The sequence below is a fragment of the Moschus berezovskii genome, chromosome 21 (assembly GCF_049115385.1).
Source record: "Moschus berezovskii isolate FMDL1 chromosome 21, NW_MosBer_1.0, whole genome shotgun sequence".
Lineage (NCBI taxonomy): Eukaryota > Metazoa > Chordata > Mammalia > Artiodactyla > Moschidae > Moschus > Moschus berezovskii.
In genome coordinates this window covers 62,200,012-62,219,235 of record NC_142480.1, presented here as the reverse complement: position 1 = coordinate 62,219,235, position 19,224 = coordinate 62,200,012, and the positions used below count along the sequence as shown (strand labels likewise).

At 45.9% G+C, this 19,224-nt stretch overlaps 1 protein-coding gene across 5 annotated transcripts in view; it reads right to left on the bottom strand.

Moving 5' to 3' along the window:
* The window catches only part of PGPEP1L (pyroglutamyl-peptidase I like), a 79,206-nt gene that overhangs the window by 8,579 nt on the left and 51,403 nt on the right, over positions 1-19,224 (bottom strand). For all 5 annotated transcript variants that reach the window (XM_055417725.2, XM_055417722.2, XM_055417723.2 and 2 more), the window contains 2 exons: positions 3,643-3,765; positions 2,390-2,616 (listed from right to left, as the gene is read on the bottom strand). In XM_055417725.2, coding sequence (XP_055273700.1) covers positions 2,390-2,616; positions 3,643-3,735 — 320 coding nt within the window. In that variant the 5' untranslated portion in view covers positions 3,736-3,765. The remainder of the gene's footprint in view (positions 1-2,389; positions 2,617-3,642; positions 3,766-19,224) is intronic.

The following is a 19,224-nucleotide window of genomic DNA, read 5'->3' as shown; positions in this document are numbered from 1 at the left end:
GTGACTTTGATGATTTTGAAGTCATCAAGCTTCAGATGATACTAATACAAGTGTACAAACAATTCTGACTGCAGCTTGTTGATAATTAGACTTAATTTAGGCTGGTCAGGAACAGCTCTGCTCCCCTAATCCAGGGGAAAACGGCACACGTGTTCAGCAGAAAGCAGCTTCAGAAGTCAGACCTTCACCCTTGGGTGGCCCTCAAGAACGAAAAGCAGAAACGAGGAAGAGGCGGGGGTGCTGTTACTGCCAGAAGTGCTCCCGATTTTTGCTCAAAACCTGCCAGGCCCCACCTTTAGCAGGAGTTAACATAAATATTTAAGTTAAAGGATCCAAGGATAAGAAAGGAAGCTACAAACAAACAAGATGGTACCAGTTGGGACCAAGATGGCCAGGAACCTGACCTCCAACAAACCCTGAGTCTCATTATACATTAATTTTACTAAATTAGCCTAATATTCTTAACATGACACACCTGCTGGTGACCAGGACCAGCCATTAAGGATCATAAAAAGGATAAAAGCAAGTGGCCTCCTACACCCCGGAAAAAGTCTTCCCAGGTAGACTGATGCATTTGCCTCCCCATCATCAGCCTCACTCCTCCTCCCTTTGTCTTATCTTTAAAATTAAATCCCTTTCATCAGGTGGGCAAGAAGTTGGTCTATGAACTTAGCTCTTGCTTCTCAATTTGTTGGCCACTGAATAAAGCAAGAACCCTCCAAGGCTATGCTAGGGCCTGAATAAGGCTCATGTGATTTAATTCAGTAACGATTTCTTCATTCATTCTTTTGAAGGAAAATTAACTACCTCCTAGGGGGTCAGAATCTGGAGAAACAAAGGAAAATTAATCTTCATCTGAGGCTAAACTAGAATGGTTAATTCACAACTTTGCTGCAATAAATAAAAGTAACTCAGCAATCCCATTACTGGGTATATACCCTTCAGTTCAGTTCAGTTGCTCAGTCGTGTCCGACTCTTTGCCACCCCATGAATCACAGCACACCAGGCCTCCCTGTCCATCACCAACTCCTGGAGTTCACTCAGACTCATGTCCATCGAGTCAGTGATGCCATCCAGCCATCTCATTCGCTGTCGTCCCCGTCTCTTCCCGCCCCCACTCCCTCCCAGCATCAGACTCTTTTCCAGTGAGTCAACTCGTCGCATGAGGTGGCCAAAGTATTGGACTTTCAGCTTTAGCATCAGTCCTTCCAATGAACACCCAGGACTGATCTCCTTTAGAATGGGCTGGTTGGATCTCCTTGCAGTCCAAGGGACTCTCAAGAGTCTTCTCCAGCACCACAGTTCAAAAGCATCAATTCTTCGGTGCTCAGCTTTCTTCACAGTCCAACTCTCACATCCATACATGACCATGGGAAATACCATAGCCTTGACTAGACGGACCTTTGTTGGCAAAGTAATGTCTCTGCTTTTTAATATACTATCTAGGTTGGTCATAACTTTCCTTCCAAGGAGTAAGCGTCTTTTAATTTCATGACTGCAATCAGCATCCGCAGTAACCACAATTCAAAAAGACACATTAACCCTGTTGCTCACTGCGGCCTATATACAACAGCTAGGACATGGAAGCAATCTAGCTGTCCACTGACAGATGAATAGATGAAGAAGTTGTGGTACACACACACAATGGAATATTACTCAGCCATAAAAAGGAATGGACTTGAGTCAGTTGTAGTAAAGTGGATGAACCTAGAGCCTGTCACACAGAATGAAGTGGGAAAGAGAAAAACAAATATACTATATTAAAGCATATGTAGGAATCTAGAGAAACCACGCTGATAAAACTATTCACAGGGAAGGAATGGAGATACAGATGTAGAGAACAGACTTGTGAACACAGTGGGGTAAGGAGAGGGTGGGATGACCTGGGAGAGCAGGATTGACAGACATGCACGCAAAACAGAGCTAGTGGGAAGCTGCTACACAGCACAGGGAGCCCAGCCTGGTGCTCCACGAGACCTAGAGGGGTGTGAGGGGAGGAGGGAAGAGGGGGTGCAGGGAGGCTCAAGAGGGAGGTGAGATCTATCTATCTATCTATCTATATAGTAAAGCAATTATCGTCCAATTAAAAAAAAAGAATAAAACACTGCAAAGAAAAAAAAGAAGAAAGCCATCCACAAAACGTTAGTGGCTCTCAACATATCCTACCCAGCCCTTCCTTCTCTTCTGCCTGCCACCAGAGGCTAGTGAGTGGGAAGGTCCTCAGAATCAGTCCTAGGCAGAAGTGAGCAGCATGTGGGTCCGCGTGATGAATCTGGGCAGCTCCAAGCACCCAGCTGAACGGCACAGGATGGCGCATCCTGGGAGGAAGTTTGGTCAGAGGCCACTTCAGCCCTTCCTTCTCCTCTGCAAGCGAAGTATCAGAACGCACCTACCCGCGTCTCGGGAATAGGCCACCTCCACGCCCTGCACTGCCGCCCGCCTGCTGACCGCCTTCATGCTGACCTCTGACGCGATCACTTCTGGGCCATCTGTAAGGCACACACCACACTCTGGCCGGAAGCCCCGGATGTCGGTGTCCTGGTAGCCTCGGTTCCTGCTGCACTGCTCCAGAAAGATGGCCTTGGCGGCAGGGTCCACGCCCACATGCACAACGAACTGTGTGAGCACACGTGGGGGCAGAAGATTAGGGAAACTGAGGTCCCTGCTGCTCTCCAGACGGTTCAGAGGGAGAGCTCTGGGGGGCAAAACACTCCAACCCCCAAAATGTGCCACCATCACACCCATCCCCTGCCTGCTCCCCTTGATCAATGTGCTGGAACAAAAAATAACTGGATAGACACCTACTGACATTTAACTTAGATATTTTCCTATTTAAAAATATTCTTATAAGGCAGTGTATTCCCTTTTTCCCTGGGGGGGAGGGGGGGGTCCCAGCTGGTATCTAAGACTATCCCAAGAGAAGCTTAGTCTTTCCCTGGAATCTTCCATCTCTTTTATGAAACTTTAATAAAGGAAGTTAGTAACAGTCTAATAAAATACTGTTAGAATTTTTTGAGCTGATTATTTTTCCTCTTTGAAAAAAATAGCTCATTATGTTATCAAAACATTGGGGTATCATCTTAAAGGTCTGGTGGTGGCTGTTTTATTAATATCATCTGGTCTTCATATCTGGGGGATGTTTGTACCAGTTTCCTGCATAGTAACCCTGTTCTGATTAGATATTCTGGGAGTGATGAAATGGGTCTCCCCAGGTGAGCCATCTCCCACCTCCCGGTGGGGGCCACCCTCCAAATGCTCTCCTAGGCCAAGAGGTCCTTGCCTCTCACCCCATCTCACAACCCACCTGCTCTGCAAGGGCCTGGCTAGGACTAACCCAAGGGCCTCCCTGTTAGGTGGGAACTACCTCTGAGTCCAGGCTGGGCATAAAGCTTCCTTTTGTTTTCCTCCTTCTCTCTTTCCAGAGTCTTATTCTAAGATTCTACTCTGTATTTCATCTTAAACTTTTATAAACAGACCCTTTTGAAATTGTCTGGGCTGTTACTGATGGGCAGGGGGCAGGGTAAACTTGAGCCATCAACCCTAGAACCAGGGTCCTGGGGTTCACAGGCTCTGGGTTTCCTCACACAATCAGCGCCGCCCTGCCCCAGCTCCCATCCCCACGGCCTCCCTTGCTGTCATTACTTGTGGTTGAAGATCTTCCCAGATTCTGGCAACCCTCTGCTTCACTTCCCTGTAATCCACCGGCAGCTGAAGAGTCTGCAGCTCAACCTCCATGTCACTCCCCAGGCCCAGCTTGGAGAGCTCCTGCAGAAAGAAACAGGTGGGTCATCTCGCTTGATGGAGGGCCACCGGGAGCTCCTGACAAGCCAAGCTCAGGGCCGTCCAGTTCGTCGCTGGGGCCTTTGGGGGCCTGGACCTGCCCTCAAGGAGCTCCCACAGAGGTGAGGGGTCAACAGGGGAGCTGGAGCTCCTGCTGCCCGCACAAGGCCCCATATAGTGGCTCTTGTCAAGGTGCATGGACCCGAAAGCCATGCCTGACCCAGTCTGCAGGTCAGGACGGAGTTCACAGAAGGGATTCAGGGTATTCTAGGGGACAGATGAGGGTGAGCCAGATGGAGAAACTGGAAAAGGGTATATGAGGCAGAGGGAGCTGCACCGGGAGCTGAGAATAGAAATTTATCACCGCTCAGTCTTGCAGATGGAAGTCCAAGGTGTCAGCAGGGTGATCCTGCCTCTGAGGCTTGCAGAAGGCGCCTACCTTGCCTCTTTCAGCTTCTGGCAGCCTCCAGTAGTCCTTGGCTTGTGGCAGCATAGCTGCAGTCTTCACATCATCGCCCCTTTGTGAGTGTCTGTCTTTCTGTCCAGGTTTTCTGCTTTATAACAACACCCCACCCATGATACCCTCTAAGGCGGTGCTTTCCAGAAGGCTGATGGCTTCACTACTGCCAAAGCAGAAGGTTCAGGAAGACCAAACTGTACTTCTCCGCGGCCTTTATAGTTACATGTGTGGGACGGACACAGAAGTGAAGTGAAGTTAGTCACTCAGTTGTGTCTGACTCTGTGACCCCACGAACTATACGGTCCAAGAAATTCTTCAGGCCAGAATACTGGAGTGGGCAGCCTTTCCCTTCTCCAGGGGATCTTCTCAACCCAAGGATCGAACCCAGGTCTCCCATATTGCAGGCGGATGAGCCACAAAGGAAGCCCAAGAATAGTGGAGTGGGTAGCCTATCCCTTCTCCAGCGGCTCTTTCTGACCCAGGAATCAAACCGGAGTCTTCTGCATTGCAGGCGGATTCTTTACCAGCTAAGCTCTCGGGGACCTGGCATTTCTGTGTGCTTTACTTATCTGAAAGACAATGCCCAAAGGTCCTGCTTCTGCTTATCAGCTGTTTCTTTTCAAGCTTCCAATGTCCTCAAACAGCCTCGACTACAAGCTGCATTAGAATCCCTCCCCTGCTGGATTCCAGTGGAACTCCGAGTCTGGGGCTGCACTCCACAGCCGGCCACCTTGACATTTAAGGGCAGGAAGTAGGAACACGCAGTTTAGGTAGGACAAATACAGATGTCACACTTTGCCTCCCTCCAACTCAGCTCACCTTTTGCTCAACTAGATTAATGAAAACACCTAACGTTTAGAGATCTCTGGATATCAGAAATGCAGATAAGGAACTGTTCAGTTAAGTCGCTCAGTAGTGTCTGACTCTCCGCGACCCCATGAATCACAGCACGCCAGGCCTCCCTGTCCATCACCAACTCCCGGAGTTCACTCAAACTCATGTCCACAGAGTCGGTGATGCCATCCGCCATCTCATTCTCTGTCGTCCCCTTCTCCTCCCGCCCCCAACCTTTCCCAGCATCAGAGTCTTTTCCAGTGAGTCAACTCGTCGCATGAGGTGGCCAAAGTATTGCAGTTTCAGCTTTAGCATCAGTCCTTCCAATGAACACCCAGGACTGATCTCCTTTAGAATGGACTGGTTGGATCTCCTTGCAGTCCAAGGGACTCTCAAGAGTCTTCTCCAACACCACAGTTCAGAAGCATCAATTCTTCGGCGATCAGCTTTCTTCACAGTCCAACTCTCACATCCATTCATGACCACTGGAAAAACCATGGCCTTGACTAGATGGGCCTTTGTTGGCAAAGTAATGTCTCTACTATCTAGGTTGGTCATAACTTTCCTTTCAAGGAGTAAGCGTCTTTTAATTTCCTGGCTGCAATCAGCATCTGCAGTGATTTTGGAGCCCAAAAAAATAAAGTCTGACACTGTTTCCCCATCTATTTCCCATGAAGTGATGGGACCAGATGCCATGATCTTTGTTTTCTGAATGTTGAGCTTCAAGCCAACCTTTTCACTCTCTTCTTTCACTTTCATCAAGAGGCTTCTTAGTTCCTCTTCACTTTCTGCCATAAGGGTGATGTCATCTGCATATCTGAGGTTATTGATATTTCTCCCAGCAATCTTGATTCCAGCTTGTGCTTCTTCCAGCCCAGCGTTCCTCATGATGTACTCTGCATAGAAGTTAAGCAGGGTGACAATATACAGCCTTGACGTACTCCTTTTCCTATTTGGAACCAGTCTGTTGTTCCATGTCCAGTTCTGACTGTTGCTTCCTGACCTGCATACAGGTTTCTCAAGAGGCAGGTCAGGTGGTCTGGTATTCCCATCTCTTTCAGAATGTTCCACAGTTTATTGTGATCCACACAGTCAAAGGCTTTGGCATAGTCAATGAAGCAGAAATAGATGTTTTTCTGGAACTCTCTTGCTTTCTCCATGATCCAGCGGATGTTGGCAATTTGATCTCTGGTGCCTCTGCCTTTTCTAAAACCTGCTTGAACATCTGGGAGTTCACGGTTCACATATTGCTGAAGCCTAGCTTGGAGAATTTTGAGCATGACTTTACTAGCATGTGAGATGAGTGCAATTGTGCAGTAGTTTGAGCATTCTTTGACATTGCCTTTCTTTGGGATTGGAATGAAGACTGACCTTTTCCAGTCCTGTGGCCACTGCTGAGTTTTCCAAATTTGCTGGCATATTGAATGCAGCCCTTTCACAGCATCATCTTTCAAGATTTGAAATAGCTCAACTGGAATTCCATCACCTCCACTAGCTTTGTTCGTAGTGATGCTTTCTAAGGCCCACTTGACTTCACATTCCAAGATGTCTGGCTCTAGGTCAGTGATCACGTTATCGTGACTATCTTGGTCGTGAAGATCTTTTTTGTACAGTTCTTCTGTGTATTCTTGCCACCTCTTCTTAATATCTTCTGCTTCTGTTAGGTCCATACCATCTGTCCTTTATCGAGCCCATCTTTGCATGAAACGTTCCCTTGGAATCTCTAATTTTCTTGAAGAGATCTCTTGTTTTTTCTATTCTGTTGTTTTCCTCTGTTTCTTTGCATTGATCACTGAGGAAGTTTTTCTTATCTGTCCTTGCTATTCTTTGGAACTCTGCATTCAGATGCTTATCTCTTTCCTTTTCTCCTTTGCTTTTCGCTTCTCTTCTTTTCACAGCTATTTGTAAGGCCTCCTCAGACAGCCATTTTGCTTTTTTCCATTTCTTTTCCATGGGGATGGTCTTGGTGCCTGTCTCCTGTACAATGTCACGAACCTCTGTCCAGAGTTCATCAGGCACTCTATCTATCAGATCTAGTCCCTTAAATCTATTTCTCACTTCCACTGTATAATCATAAGGGATTTAATTTAGGTCATATCTGAATGGTCTAGTGGTTTTCCCTACTTTCTTCAATTTAAGTCTGAATTTGGCAATAAGGAGTTCGTGATCTGAACCAGAGTCAGCTCCTGGTCTTGTTTTTGCTAACTGTATACAGCTTCTCCATCTTTGGCTGCAAAGAATATAATCAATCTGATTTTGGTGTTGACCATCTGGTGATGTCCATGTGTAGAGTCTTCTCTTGTGTTGTTGGAAGAGGGTATTTGCTATGACCAGTGCGTTCTCTTGACAAAACTCTATTAGCCTTTGCCCTGCTTCATTCCGTGCTCCAAGGCCAAATTTGCCTGTTACTCCAAGTGTTTCTTGACTTCCTACTTTTGCATTCTAGTCCCCTATAATGAAAAGGACATCTTTTTTGGGTGTTAGTTCTAAAAGGTCTTGTAGGTCTTCATAGAACCGTTCAACTTCAGCTTCTTCAGTGTTACTGGTGGGGCATAGGCCTGGATTACTGTAATATTGAATGGTTTGCCTTGGAAACGAACAGAAATCATTCTGTCGTTTTTAAATCATTCTGTCGTTTTTAAGATTGCATCCAAGTACTGCATTTCGGACTCTTTTGTTGACCATGATGGCTACTCCATTTCTTCTAAGGGATTCCTGCCCACAGTAGTAGATATAATGGTCATCTGAGTTAAATTCACCCATTCCAGTCCATTTTAGTTCACTGATTCCTAGAATGTCTATGTTCATCTTGCCATCTCCTGTTTGACCACTTCCAATTTGCCTTGATTCATGGACCTAACATTCCAGGTTCCTATGCAATATTGCTCTTTACAGCACCGGGCCTTGCTTCTATCATCGGTCACATACACAATTGGGTATTGGTTTTGCTTTTGCTCCATCCCTTCATTCCTTCTAGAGTTATTTCTCCACTGAGCTCCAGTAGCATACTGGGCACCTACCGACCTGGGGAATTCCTCATTCAGTATCCTATCATTTTGCCCTTTGTTACTGTTCATGGGGTTCTCAAGGCAAGTATACTGAAGTGGTTTGCCATTCCCTTCTCCAGTGGACCACATTTGGCTGTGGTCCATGTGATCAGATCGACTAGTTTCCTGTGATTATGATTTCAGTGTGTCTGCCCTCTGATGCCCCCTTGCAATACCTACCGTCTTATTACCATGGAATTATTCTCCAGGATCCTCCTGACACATTTATCTTCCTAACTAGGGTGTCACCCTCTACCTCTTTCCCTCCCAGTTGTCCCAACATGGGGAGCTGGCACCTTGGCAGGTCTGCCATGACACCAGCTCCAGGGACTCTGATAAGGAGCAGCCAGTGTCCCCTGGAAAGAGGTGACTACTGTCGCTCATACTGTGGGGTTGGAAGTCCAGGGGCTTGCTGGTTCCCCTGGAGCCCTTTGAGCAAGGGGAGCAACAGATGGAGCCAACAGACACCCCCCACTGAGGACAGAGGGCAGACAGGAAGGTAACTACACCTCCCTAGGCTACAGGCCTCCTGGGGCCTTGGCCAGGCTGCCTGGATGGCTCTGGGAAGTCTGCAGTCATCCAGAGACCACTGGGATGTGTGGTGAGCTGTACTGGTATTGGGAGAGGTAGCTGTGGACTAAAAATATGTCCCCGACCCAAAGTCATATGTTGAAACCCTAACCTCCAATGTGATGGTATTTGGAGAAGTGATGAGGTTTAGATGAGGTCATGAGGGTAGGGTCATGCATGATGGGATTTCATGCATGTATGCATGCATACGAGGTCAGGTGTGTCTGACTCTTTGCAACCCAATGGCCTCTAGTTCACCAGGCTCCTCTGTCCATGGGATTCTCCAGGCAAGAATACTGGAGTGGGTTGCCATAGCCTCCTCCAGAGGATCTTCCTGACCCAGGGGTCAAATCTGCATCTCCTGTGTCTCCTGCATTGGCAGGTGGATTCTTTACCCCTGAGCCACCTCGGAAGCCCACATAATGGGATTAATGCTCTTATAAGAAGAAGAGAGGCCAGAGCCTTTCTTTCTTTGCCATTTGAGTCAGGACACAGCCACAAGATACTCATCTTTAAGTCAGAAAGAAAGTTCTCACCAGGAACCAAATCTGCTGGCACCTTGATCGTAGACTTCCCAGCCTTCATTTACTTCTCCGTGAGAAATACATGCATGTTGTTTAAACCACTCAGCTTGCGGTATTTTGTTATAGCAGCCTAAGCTGACTAATACAGGGGAGCTTCCAGCTGGTAACGAGATAAGTCCAGGTTGAGTTTCAGATACATGCCAGTTCATCCATCCAGCTCATTATAACTCTTGAAAGTGACACAGCCAACCTGGGACTGAAGTCAGAAACTGATTTGGGAATCTGAGGAACTCTTTCCAACCTGAAATCATGTGAAGAGTCTCCAGGCACTGTCTCATGTGGACACTCTGCTCCCTCAAGCACGTGTTCTCTCTAATGCACGCGCACACACACACACACACACACACACACACACACGGTGCCCTGGGCCATCTACACAGAGACCCATGGCAGACAATAGCATTCCATCCTAAGCCTGGAATGAGGAGGGTACAGGGCAGAAGGGGGCACATGCAAAGTGAGACCCCACCAAATTGAGACTCCAAGGGGCATGGACTTTGGAGTCAGAAAGATGCAGGTTTGAGACCTGGCTCTTCCATCCTTTTTTTTTTTTTTTGGCTACAATGGGTCTCTGTTGCTGTGCTCGGCTTCAGTTACAGAGACTGGGGGCTTCTCTTGTCATGGAGCACAGGCTGTAGGCATGGAGGCTTCAGTAGTTGCAGCACACAGGCCTGGTAATTGCTGCTCTTGGGCTCCAGAGCGCAAGCTCAGTAGTTAGGCTGCATAGGCAGAGGTGCTCCACAGCATGTGGGATTTTCCCAGACTGGGGAATGAACCCATGTAAGGGGACATTGGCAGGTGGATTCCTACCCACTGTGCCACCAGGGAAGTCCTGCCACCTTTCATTGGGCAAACGTGGGCATGTTATTTAGCTTTGGTGCACCTCCGTTTTCTCATCTGTGAAATGGGCATAAAGAAAGTTGGAGGGGCTTTCACAAATCTTAAATGTTTCACAAAAAGTGCCCAGCACAGTATCTGTCACATAATTGGGGCTTTATATGAAGGCCCAATATGTATAATTAGTTTATATTAATTGGAGAAAGTCATGCAAGAGGGATTTATTAAAAGTAATATTTATTAGAACTTGATTACTGTTAGCCTGTTAGAAACAGGGAGTAGAACATTCTGCATAAGCAGACGGCAGGCCACTGGCTGCCACCACCCTTTCTGCAAAGAGACCGTCAGTTCTATGCAGAGAGAGTCAGGGGTTTGTACCTTCCAGCCTGGCACACTTTCTCAGCTAGAATTGCAGAGTGTTTTGTGCTCAAGGGGCCAGGGACAAAGCCTGGTATAACTCTCACCAAAGCGGAATTCAGGGTACTGCTATCGCCAGAGGAATCACCAGACTCCATGGGGAGCTGAGAGCCTGTGCCAGGCCCTCGATCCTTCAAAAAGCCTGAACCCCACCAGTCACAAAGGCCCTCGGGAATAAGGGAGCCCCACCTTCTGCCTCTTCTGCCCACTTCTTCCTGCTTCCATGTCATCTGAAATCTGGTCTCCAGGAACACACGGAGGTTTAACAAAGAGAACTCAGTTGCTCTCTGAATTTTTTTCAAATCCACCAAGGCTGTGGCACCAGCTGGTGCTGCAAAATGGTTGCTCTTTTTCCACAATCTGAGTCTTCTCTCATCTAATGGGAGTCTGTGGCTAGTACCACGAAGCAGGAAAGGATTTTTTCATTCAGACTTTTCGAGTGCTTGCAATGTGGTCCTCTGCTAGGGCATGGCCCGTCTGGGAGGTTCACATTCTCAGAGGAGATGGAGTATAGGAATGGGAAGTGATCGCGAGACTTCTGGTTCTTGTTCCAAGGGATGTGCTGGGGAGTCTGAGGACCTTCAATTGTTAGGGGGTTAGGAAGGAGCTTAGGCCCCATGTCTTCCTCTTCCTATTGTGTGTTTGTCGAGCAGTTGCTCAGTCGTGTCCAACTCTTTACAACCCATGGACTGCAGCACGCCAGGCCTCCCTGTCCTTCAGTAACTCCCAGAGCTTGCTCAAATTCATGTCCACCGAGTTGGTGATGCCATCCAGCCATCTCATCCTCTGTCATCCCCTTCTCCTCCTGCCCTCCATCTTTCCCAGCGTCAGAGTCTTCTGAGTCAGCTCTTCACATCATGTGGCCAAAGTATTGAGCTTCAGCTTCAGCATCAGTCCTTCCAATGAATACTCAGGGTTGATTTCCTTTAGGACTGATTGGTTGGGTCTCCTTGCAGTCCAAGGGACTCGCAAGAGTCTTCTCCAGCACTATAGTTTGAAAGCATCAATTCTTTGGCACTCAGTGTTCTTTACGGTCCAACTCTCACATCCATACATGACTACTGGAAAAGCCACAGCTTTGACTATACGGACCTTTGTCGGCAAAGTGATGTCTCTACTTTTTAATATGCTGTCTAGGTTCATCATAGCTTTTCTTCCAAGGAGCTCAGTTCAGTTGCTCAGCTGTGTCTGACTATTTGCAACCCCATGGACTGCAACATGCCAGGCTACCCAGTCCATCACTGACTCCTGGAACTTGCTCAAACTCATTTCCTTGAGTTGGTGATGCCATCCAACCATCTCATCCTTGGTCATCTCCTTCTCTTTCTTCCCAGCATCAGAGTCTTTTCCAATAAGTCAGTTCTTCGCATCAGGCGGCCAAAGTATTGGAGTTTCAGCTTCGGCATCAGTCTTTCCAATGAATATTCAGAACTGATTTCCTTTAGGGTTGACTGGCTGGATCTCCTTGCAGTCCAAGGGACTCTCAAGAGTCTTCCCCAACACCACAGTTCAAAAGCATCAATTCTTTGGTACTCAGATTTCTTTATAGTCCAAATCTCACATCCATACATGACTACCAGAAAAACCATAGCTTTGACTACATAGACCTTTGTTGACAAAGTAATGTCTCTACTTTTTAACATGCTGTCTAGGTTAGTCATAACTTTTCTTCCAAGAAGCAAGCATCTTTTAATTTCATGGCTGCAATCAACACCTATGGTGATTCTGGAGCCCCCCAAAATAAAGTCTGTAACTGTTTCCATTGTTGCCCCATCTATTTGCCATGAAGTGATGGGACCATATGCCATGATCTTAGTTTTCTGAATGTTGAGTTTTAAGCCAACTTTTTCACTCTCCTCTTTCACTTTCATCAAGAGGCTTTTTAGTTCCTCTTCACTTTCTGCCATAAGGGTGGTGTCATCTGCATATCTGAGGTTATTGATATTTCTCCCGGCAATCTTGACGCTAGCTTGTCCAGCATTTCTCATGATGTACTCTGCATACAAGTTAAATAAGCAGGTTGACAATATACAGCTTTGATGTACTCCTTTCCCGATTTGGAACCGGTTCTAACTGTTGCTTCTTGACCTGCATACAGATTTCTCAGGAGGCAGGTCAGGTGGTCTGGTATTCTCATCTCTTTAAGAATTTTCCACAGTTTGTTGTGATCCACACAGTCAAAGGCTTTGGCATAGTCAATAAAGAGAAGTAGATGTTTTTCTGGAACTCTCTTGCTTTTTCAATGATCCAGTGAATGCTGGCAATTTGATCTCTGGTTCCTCTGCCTTTCTAAATCCAGTTTGAACATCTGCAAGTTCACAGTTCACATACTGTTAAAGTCTGGCTAGGAGAAGTTGAGCATTACTTTGCTAGTGTGTGAAATGAGTGCAATTGTGCGGTAGTTTGAACATTCTTTGGCATTGCCTTTTTTTGGGACTGGAATGAAAACTGGCCTTTTCCAGTTCTGTGGCCATTGCTCAGTTTTCCAAATTTGCTGGTATATTGAGTGCAGCACTTTCACAGCATCATTCTTTAGGATTTGAAATAGCTCAACTGGAATTCCATCACCTCCATTAGCTTTGCTCATAGTGATGCTTCCTAGGGCCCACTTGACTTCACATTCCAGGATGTCTGGTTCTAGATGAGTGATCACACCATCATGGTTATCTGGATCATAAAGAACTTTTCTATATAGTTCTTCTCTGTATTCTTGTCACCCCTTCTAATATCTTCTGCTTCTGTTAGGTCCATACCATTTCTGTCCTTTATCGAGCCCATCTTTGCATGAAATGTCCCCTTGGTATCTCTAATTTTCTTGAAGAGATCTCTAGTCTTCCCCCATTCTATTATTTTTCCTCTATTTCTTTGCACTGATCACTGAGGAAGGCTTTCTTATCTCTCCTTGCTATTCTTTGGAACTCTGCATTCAAATGGGTATATCTTTCCTTTTCTCCTTTTCTTCTTTTCATACCTATTTGTAAGGCCTCCTCAGACAACCATTTTGCCTTTTTGCATTTCTTTTTCTTGGGGATAGTCTTGATCACTGCCTCCTGTACAATGCCACAAACCTCTGTCTGTAGTTCTTCAGGAGCTCTGTCTATCAGATCTAAGCCCTTGAATCTATTTGTGACTTCCACTGTATAATCTTAAGGTATTTGATTTAGGTCATACCTGAATGGTCTAGTGGTTTTCCCTACTTTCTTCAATTTAAGTCTGAATTAAGACCTACAAAATGTTCTAGAACAAACACCCAAAAAAGATGTCCTTGTCATTATAGGGGACTGGAATGCAAAAAAAGTCAAGAAATACCTGGAGTAACAGGAAAGTTTGGCCTCGGAGTACAGAATGAAGCAGGGCAAAGGCTAATAGAGTTTTGCCAAGAGAACGCACTGGTCATAGCAAACACCCTCTTCCAACAACACAAGAGAAGACGCTACACATGGACATCACCAGATGGTCAACACTGAAATCAGACTGATTATATTCTTTGCAGCCAAAGATGGAGAAGCTTTATACAGTCAGCAAAAACAAGACCGGGAGCTGACTGTGGCTCAGATCATGAACTCCTCATTGCCAAATTCAGACTGAAATACTTTATAATAAATTATAAATGATTCAAAAAATGGTGTCTCTTGCTCCAAGAGTGACAAATACCCTTTTCCTTCAGGAAATCAAGCAAGGACCTGTTCAGGGACCTGCAGATGTATAAAGCCAAGCTAGTTTTGGTACAGCTATGAAATATTGTTCAAGGATAATTTGATTTTTATAGACTAATAGAAATTCACACCCATTAGGTGGCCAATATAGGAAAATAACAACTGTTGACAAAGACAGGCAGAAATTGCAGTCTTTGGGCACAGTTGGTGGAAATGTAAAATGGTGCAGCTGCTGTGGAAAACAGTATGGACAGTCCTCAAAATAATAAACATAGAATTAGCACATGATCCAGCAAGCCTAAGTCCGGGACTCATCAAAAAGAACTAAAAAGCAAGAGCTCAAAGGGCTCTTTGCATATTCATATTCAATGCAACATTATTCACAATAGTCAAGAGATGGAAGTAACCCAAATGTCCACTGATGGAGGAAAAGATAAACAAAATGTGATCTATGCCAACAATGGAATATTAATCAGCCTTAAAACAGAAGAAAATTCTGGCACATGCTACAACACAGATGAGTCTAGAGGATGATCTATGCTGAGTGTAACAAGCCAGTCCCAAAGGACACACTGTCTGACTCCACCCAACCAAGGGACCCAAAGTGAGAGTCAAAGCCGTTCAGCCGTGTCTGACTCTCTGTGACCCCATGGGCTATACAGTCCATAGAATTCTCCCGGCCAGAATACTGGAGTGGGTAGCCCATCCCTTCTCCAGTAGATCTTCCCAACCCAGGAATCAAATTGGCGTCTCCTGCATTGCAGTCAGATTCTTTACCAACTGAACTATCAGGGAAGCCCATGAGGGAGCTAAAGTGGTCAAATTCATAGAGACAGAAAGTAGAATAATAGTAATCAGGGATTTGGGGGAAGGAAAATGGGGAGTTGTTCAACAGAGTTTTAGTTTTGCAAGATGAAAAGTTCTGGATATCTGTTGCACAACAATGTGAATATACTTAACATTACTGAAATGTACACTTAAAAATGATTGAAATGGTAAATTTTAAATGGTAATTTTTTTTTTAAACATAGATTTTGTGTCCTCAATAAAGTGCTGATTAGGGAATATTGGTGGAATATTGGATGGGCCTGCACACCTCTCATCTCTGCTTAGGAGGTTGGGCAGGAAAGAGTTAACCCAGCAGGCAGGGGCTGCTCAAACTCTGCACATTGCCAACAGACACCTGTCTTCAGGACTGTCCCTTGGCTGGCTCCTGGGAGAAAGAGCTCTGAGCCCTCGGGGTGTTCTGCCTGATTAGAGCAGTTGTATATGCCTGTGGCCTTCGGTCACATCATGCTAGTTTGATTAGAGTTTATGCCAACACTGTGATTTATGGCGGACGCCTGTTTTTGCTCTGGACTCAGACTAAGTCTGAGTAGCTTAGGTCAGGCATGCAGGCACCGCATACCTATGTGATTGACCCCAGTAAGAATCCTGGACACCAAAACTCCGATGAGCTTCCCAGGTTGACAACACTTCATACCCATTGTCACATGGCATTGCTGGGAGAGTTCCATGGCTCCATGCAGCTCCACTGGGAGACACCACTTAGGAGCTTATACCTGGTCTCCCCTGGTCTTTGCTCCATGCACCTTTCCCTTTGATTTCAACTGGGATCCTTTTTCTGTAGTACACCAAAACTGCATCTGTGAGCATAACAGCTTGAGGGTGGTCTTGGAGACCCCCTGACACACAGGCAGGTGATGCCATCCAACTATCTCATTCTTTGTCACCCCCTTCTTCTCCTGCACCAGAGTCTTTTCCAATGGGTCAGTTCTTCTCATCAGGTGGCCAAAGTACTGGAGTTTCAGCTTCAGCATCAGTCCATCCAATGAATATTCAGGACTGGTTTCGTTTAGAATGGACTGGTTGCATCTCCTTGCAGGCCAAGGGACTTTCAAGAGTCTTCTCCAATACCACAGTTCAAAAGCATCAATTCTTTGGTGCTCAGCTTTCTTTATAGTCCAACTCTCACATCCATACATGACTACTGGAAAAGCCATAGCTTTGACTAGACAGACTTTTGTTGGCAGAATAATCTCTCCGTTTTTTAATATGCTGTCTGGGTTGGTCATAGCTTTTCTTCCAAGGAGCAAGCATCTATTAATTTCGTGGCTGCAGTCACCATCTGCAGTGATTCTGGAGACCACCCCCCCAATAATGTCTGTCACTGTTTCCATTGTTTTCCCATCTATTTGCCATGAAGTGATGGGACCGGAGGCCATGATCTTAGTTCTTAAAGAGATTGGAATACCAGACCACCTGACCTGTATCCTGAGATATCTATAATCAGGTCAAGAAGCAACAGTTAGAACTGGACATGGATGCTTACTTTTTTTTTAAGCCAACTTTTCATCAAGAGGCTCTTTAGTTCTTTGCTTTCTGCCATAAGGGTGGTGTCATCTGCATATCTGAAGTTATTGATATTTCTCCCTGCAATCTTGATTCCAGCCTGTGCTTCATCCAGTCTGGTATTGTGCATGATGTATTCTACATCGACATTAAATAAGCAGGGTGACATACAGCCTTGATGTACTTCTTTCCTGATTTGGAACCAGTCTGTTGTTTCATGTCCAGTTCTAACTGTTGCTTCTTGACCTGATTACAGATATCTCAGGATACAGGTCAGGTCGTCTGGTATTCCCATCTCTTTAAGAATTTTCCACAGCTGCTTGTGATACACACAGCCAAAGGCTTTGGCATAGTCAATAAAGTAGACGTTTCTCTGGAACTCTCTTGCTTTTTCTATGATCCAACAGATATGGGAATTTGATCTCTGGTTCCTCTGCCTTTTCTAAATCCAGCTTGAACATCTAGAAGTTCACCATTCACATACTGTTGAAGCCTGACTTGGAAAATTTTTGAGCATTACTTTGCTAGTGTGTGAGAAGAATGTAATTGTGTGGAAGTTTGAACATTTGGCATTGCCTTTCTTTGGGATTGGAATGAAAACTGGCCTTTTCCATTCTTGTGGCCACTGCTGAGTTTGCCAAATTTGCTGGCATATTGACTGCAGCACTTTCACAGCATCATCTTTTAGGATCTGAAATAGCTCAACTGGAATTCCATCACCTCCACTATCTTCGTTCATAGTAATGCTTCCTAATGCCCACTTGACTCTGCATTCCAGGATGTCTGGCTCTAGGCTGGTGATCACACCATCATGGTTATCTGGGTCATGAAGATCTTTTTTGTACAGTTCTGTGTATTCTTGCCACCTCTTCTTAGTATCTTCTGCTTCTGTTGGGTCCATACCATTTCTGTCCTTTATTGCACCCATCTTAGCATGAAATATTCCTTTGGTATTTCTAATTTTCTTGAAGAGATCTCTAGTTTTTCCCATTCTATTGTTTCCCTCTATTTCATTAATTCCTTATTGCATTAATCACTGAGGAAAGCTTTCTTATCTCTCCTAGAACTCTGCATTCAAATGGGTATATCTTTCCTTTTCTCCTTTGCCTTTAGCTTCTCTTCTTTTCACAGCTATTTTTAAGGCCTCCTCAGACAACCATTTTGCCTTTCTGCATGTCTTTTTTCTTGGGGATGCTCTTGATCACTGCCTCCTGTAGAATGTCATGAACCTGTGTCCATAGTCTTCAGGCACTCTGTCTATCAGATCTAATCCCTTGAATCTGTCACTTCCACTGTATAATTGTAAGGGATTTGATTTAGACCATTTGAATGGTCTAGTGGTTTTCCCTACTTTGTTCAGTTTAAGTCTGAATTTTGCAATAAGGAGTTCATGATCTGGTACTTTCTGGTACTTGCAAATCCTTATCATACTGCAGAAATTCCTGACTGGCTTCAGGTTTATGCTCAAGCCCCTGTGAAACTACTACAAGATGGTGGAGTAGAAGGACATGTGCTCATCTTCTCCTGCGAGAACTCCAAAATTGCAACTCGCTGCTGAACAACCATCGATAGGAGAATGTTGAATCTCACCAAAAATAGAGACCCCACATCCAAGGGCAAAGGAGAAGCCCCAGAAAGACAGTAGGAAGGGTGAAATTGCATTTAGAATCAAACCCCATCACCTAACAGAGATGCTTGGAGGGCTCAAACAAAATCTTGTGCACACCGGGACCCCACAGAGACTGAACCAGACGTGCCTTTGAGTGTTTGAGTGTCTCCTGGGGAGGTACAGGTCAGCAGGGGCCTGCCTCAATGGCAGGGGCTCTGGTGCAGCAGACCTGGGTGTGGCATAAGCCTTCTTGGAGGAGGTCGCCATTAACCCCTCCAAAGAGCTGTGAGAACTTACATAGGACTGGAGAAACAGACTCTTGGAGGGCACAAACAAAACCTTGTGCACACCAGGACCCAGGAGAAAGGGGCAGTGACCCCACAAGAGACTGACCCAGACTTGCCCGTGAGTGTCCAGGAGTCTCCGGCAGAGGCGTGGGTCAGCAGTGGCCTGCTGCAGGGATGGAGCCACTGACTGGGGCAGTGCCTGCATGGGACCTTCTGAAGGAGGTCACCATTATCTTCATTACCTCCACCATACTTTGGTCTCAGGTACAACAGGGAGGGAACACAGCCCCACCCACCAACAGAAAATTGGATTAAAGATTTACTGAGTCTGGCCCCGCCCATCAGAACAAGATCCAGTTTCCCCCTCAGTCAACCTCTCCCATCGGGAACCTCTCCCATAAGCCTCTTATCCATACCCATCAGAGAGCAGACAGACTGAAAACCACAATCACAGAACACTAACCAATCTGATGACATGGATCACAGCCTTGTCTAACTCAGTGAGACTATGAGCCATGCAGTGTAGGGCCACCCAAGGCGGATGGGTCATGGTGGAGAGTTCTGACAGAACGTGGTCCACTGGAGAAGGGAGTGGCAAGGCACTTCAGTATTCCTGCCTTGAGAACTCCATGAACAGTCTCATCTATAAAACTGAGCTATTACTGCTGCCCGTGCGGTGGCTCGCACGGGGATCCTGTCCCCGTAGACGTGTGTGAACATGTGTAGAGTGCTCTTAGTGTTCTGGGGGGAACTGCTAACGATGCCTCGAGGTTGAGCTGCTGTAACATCCT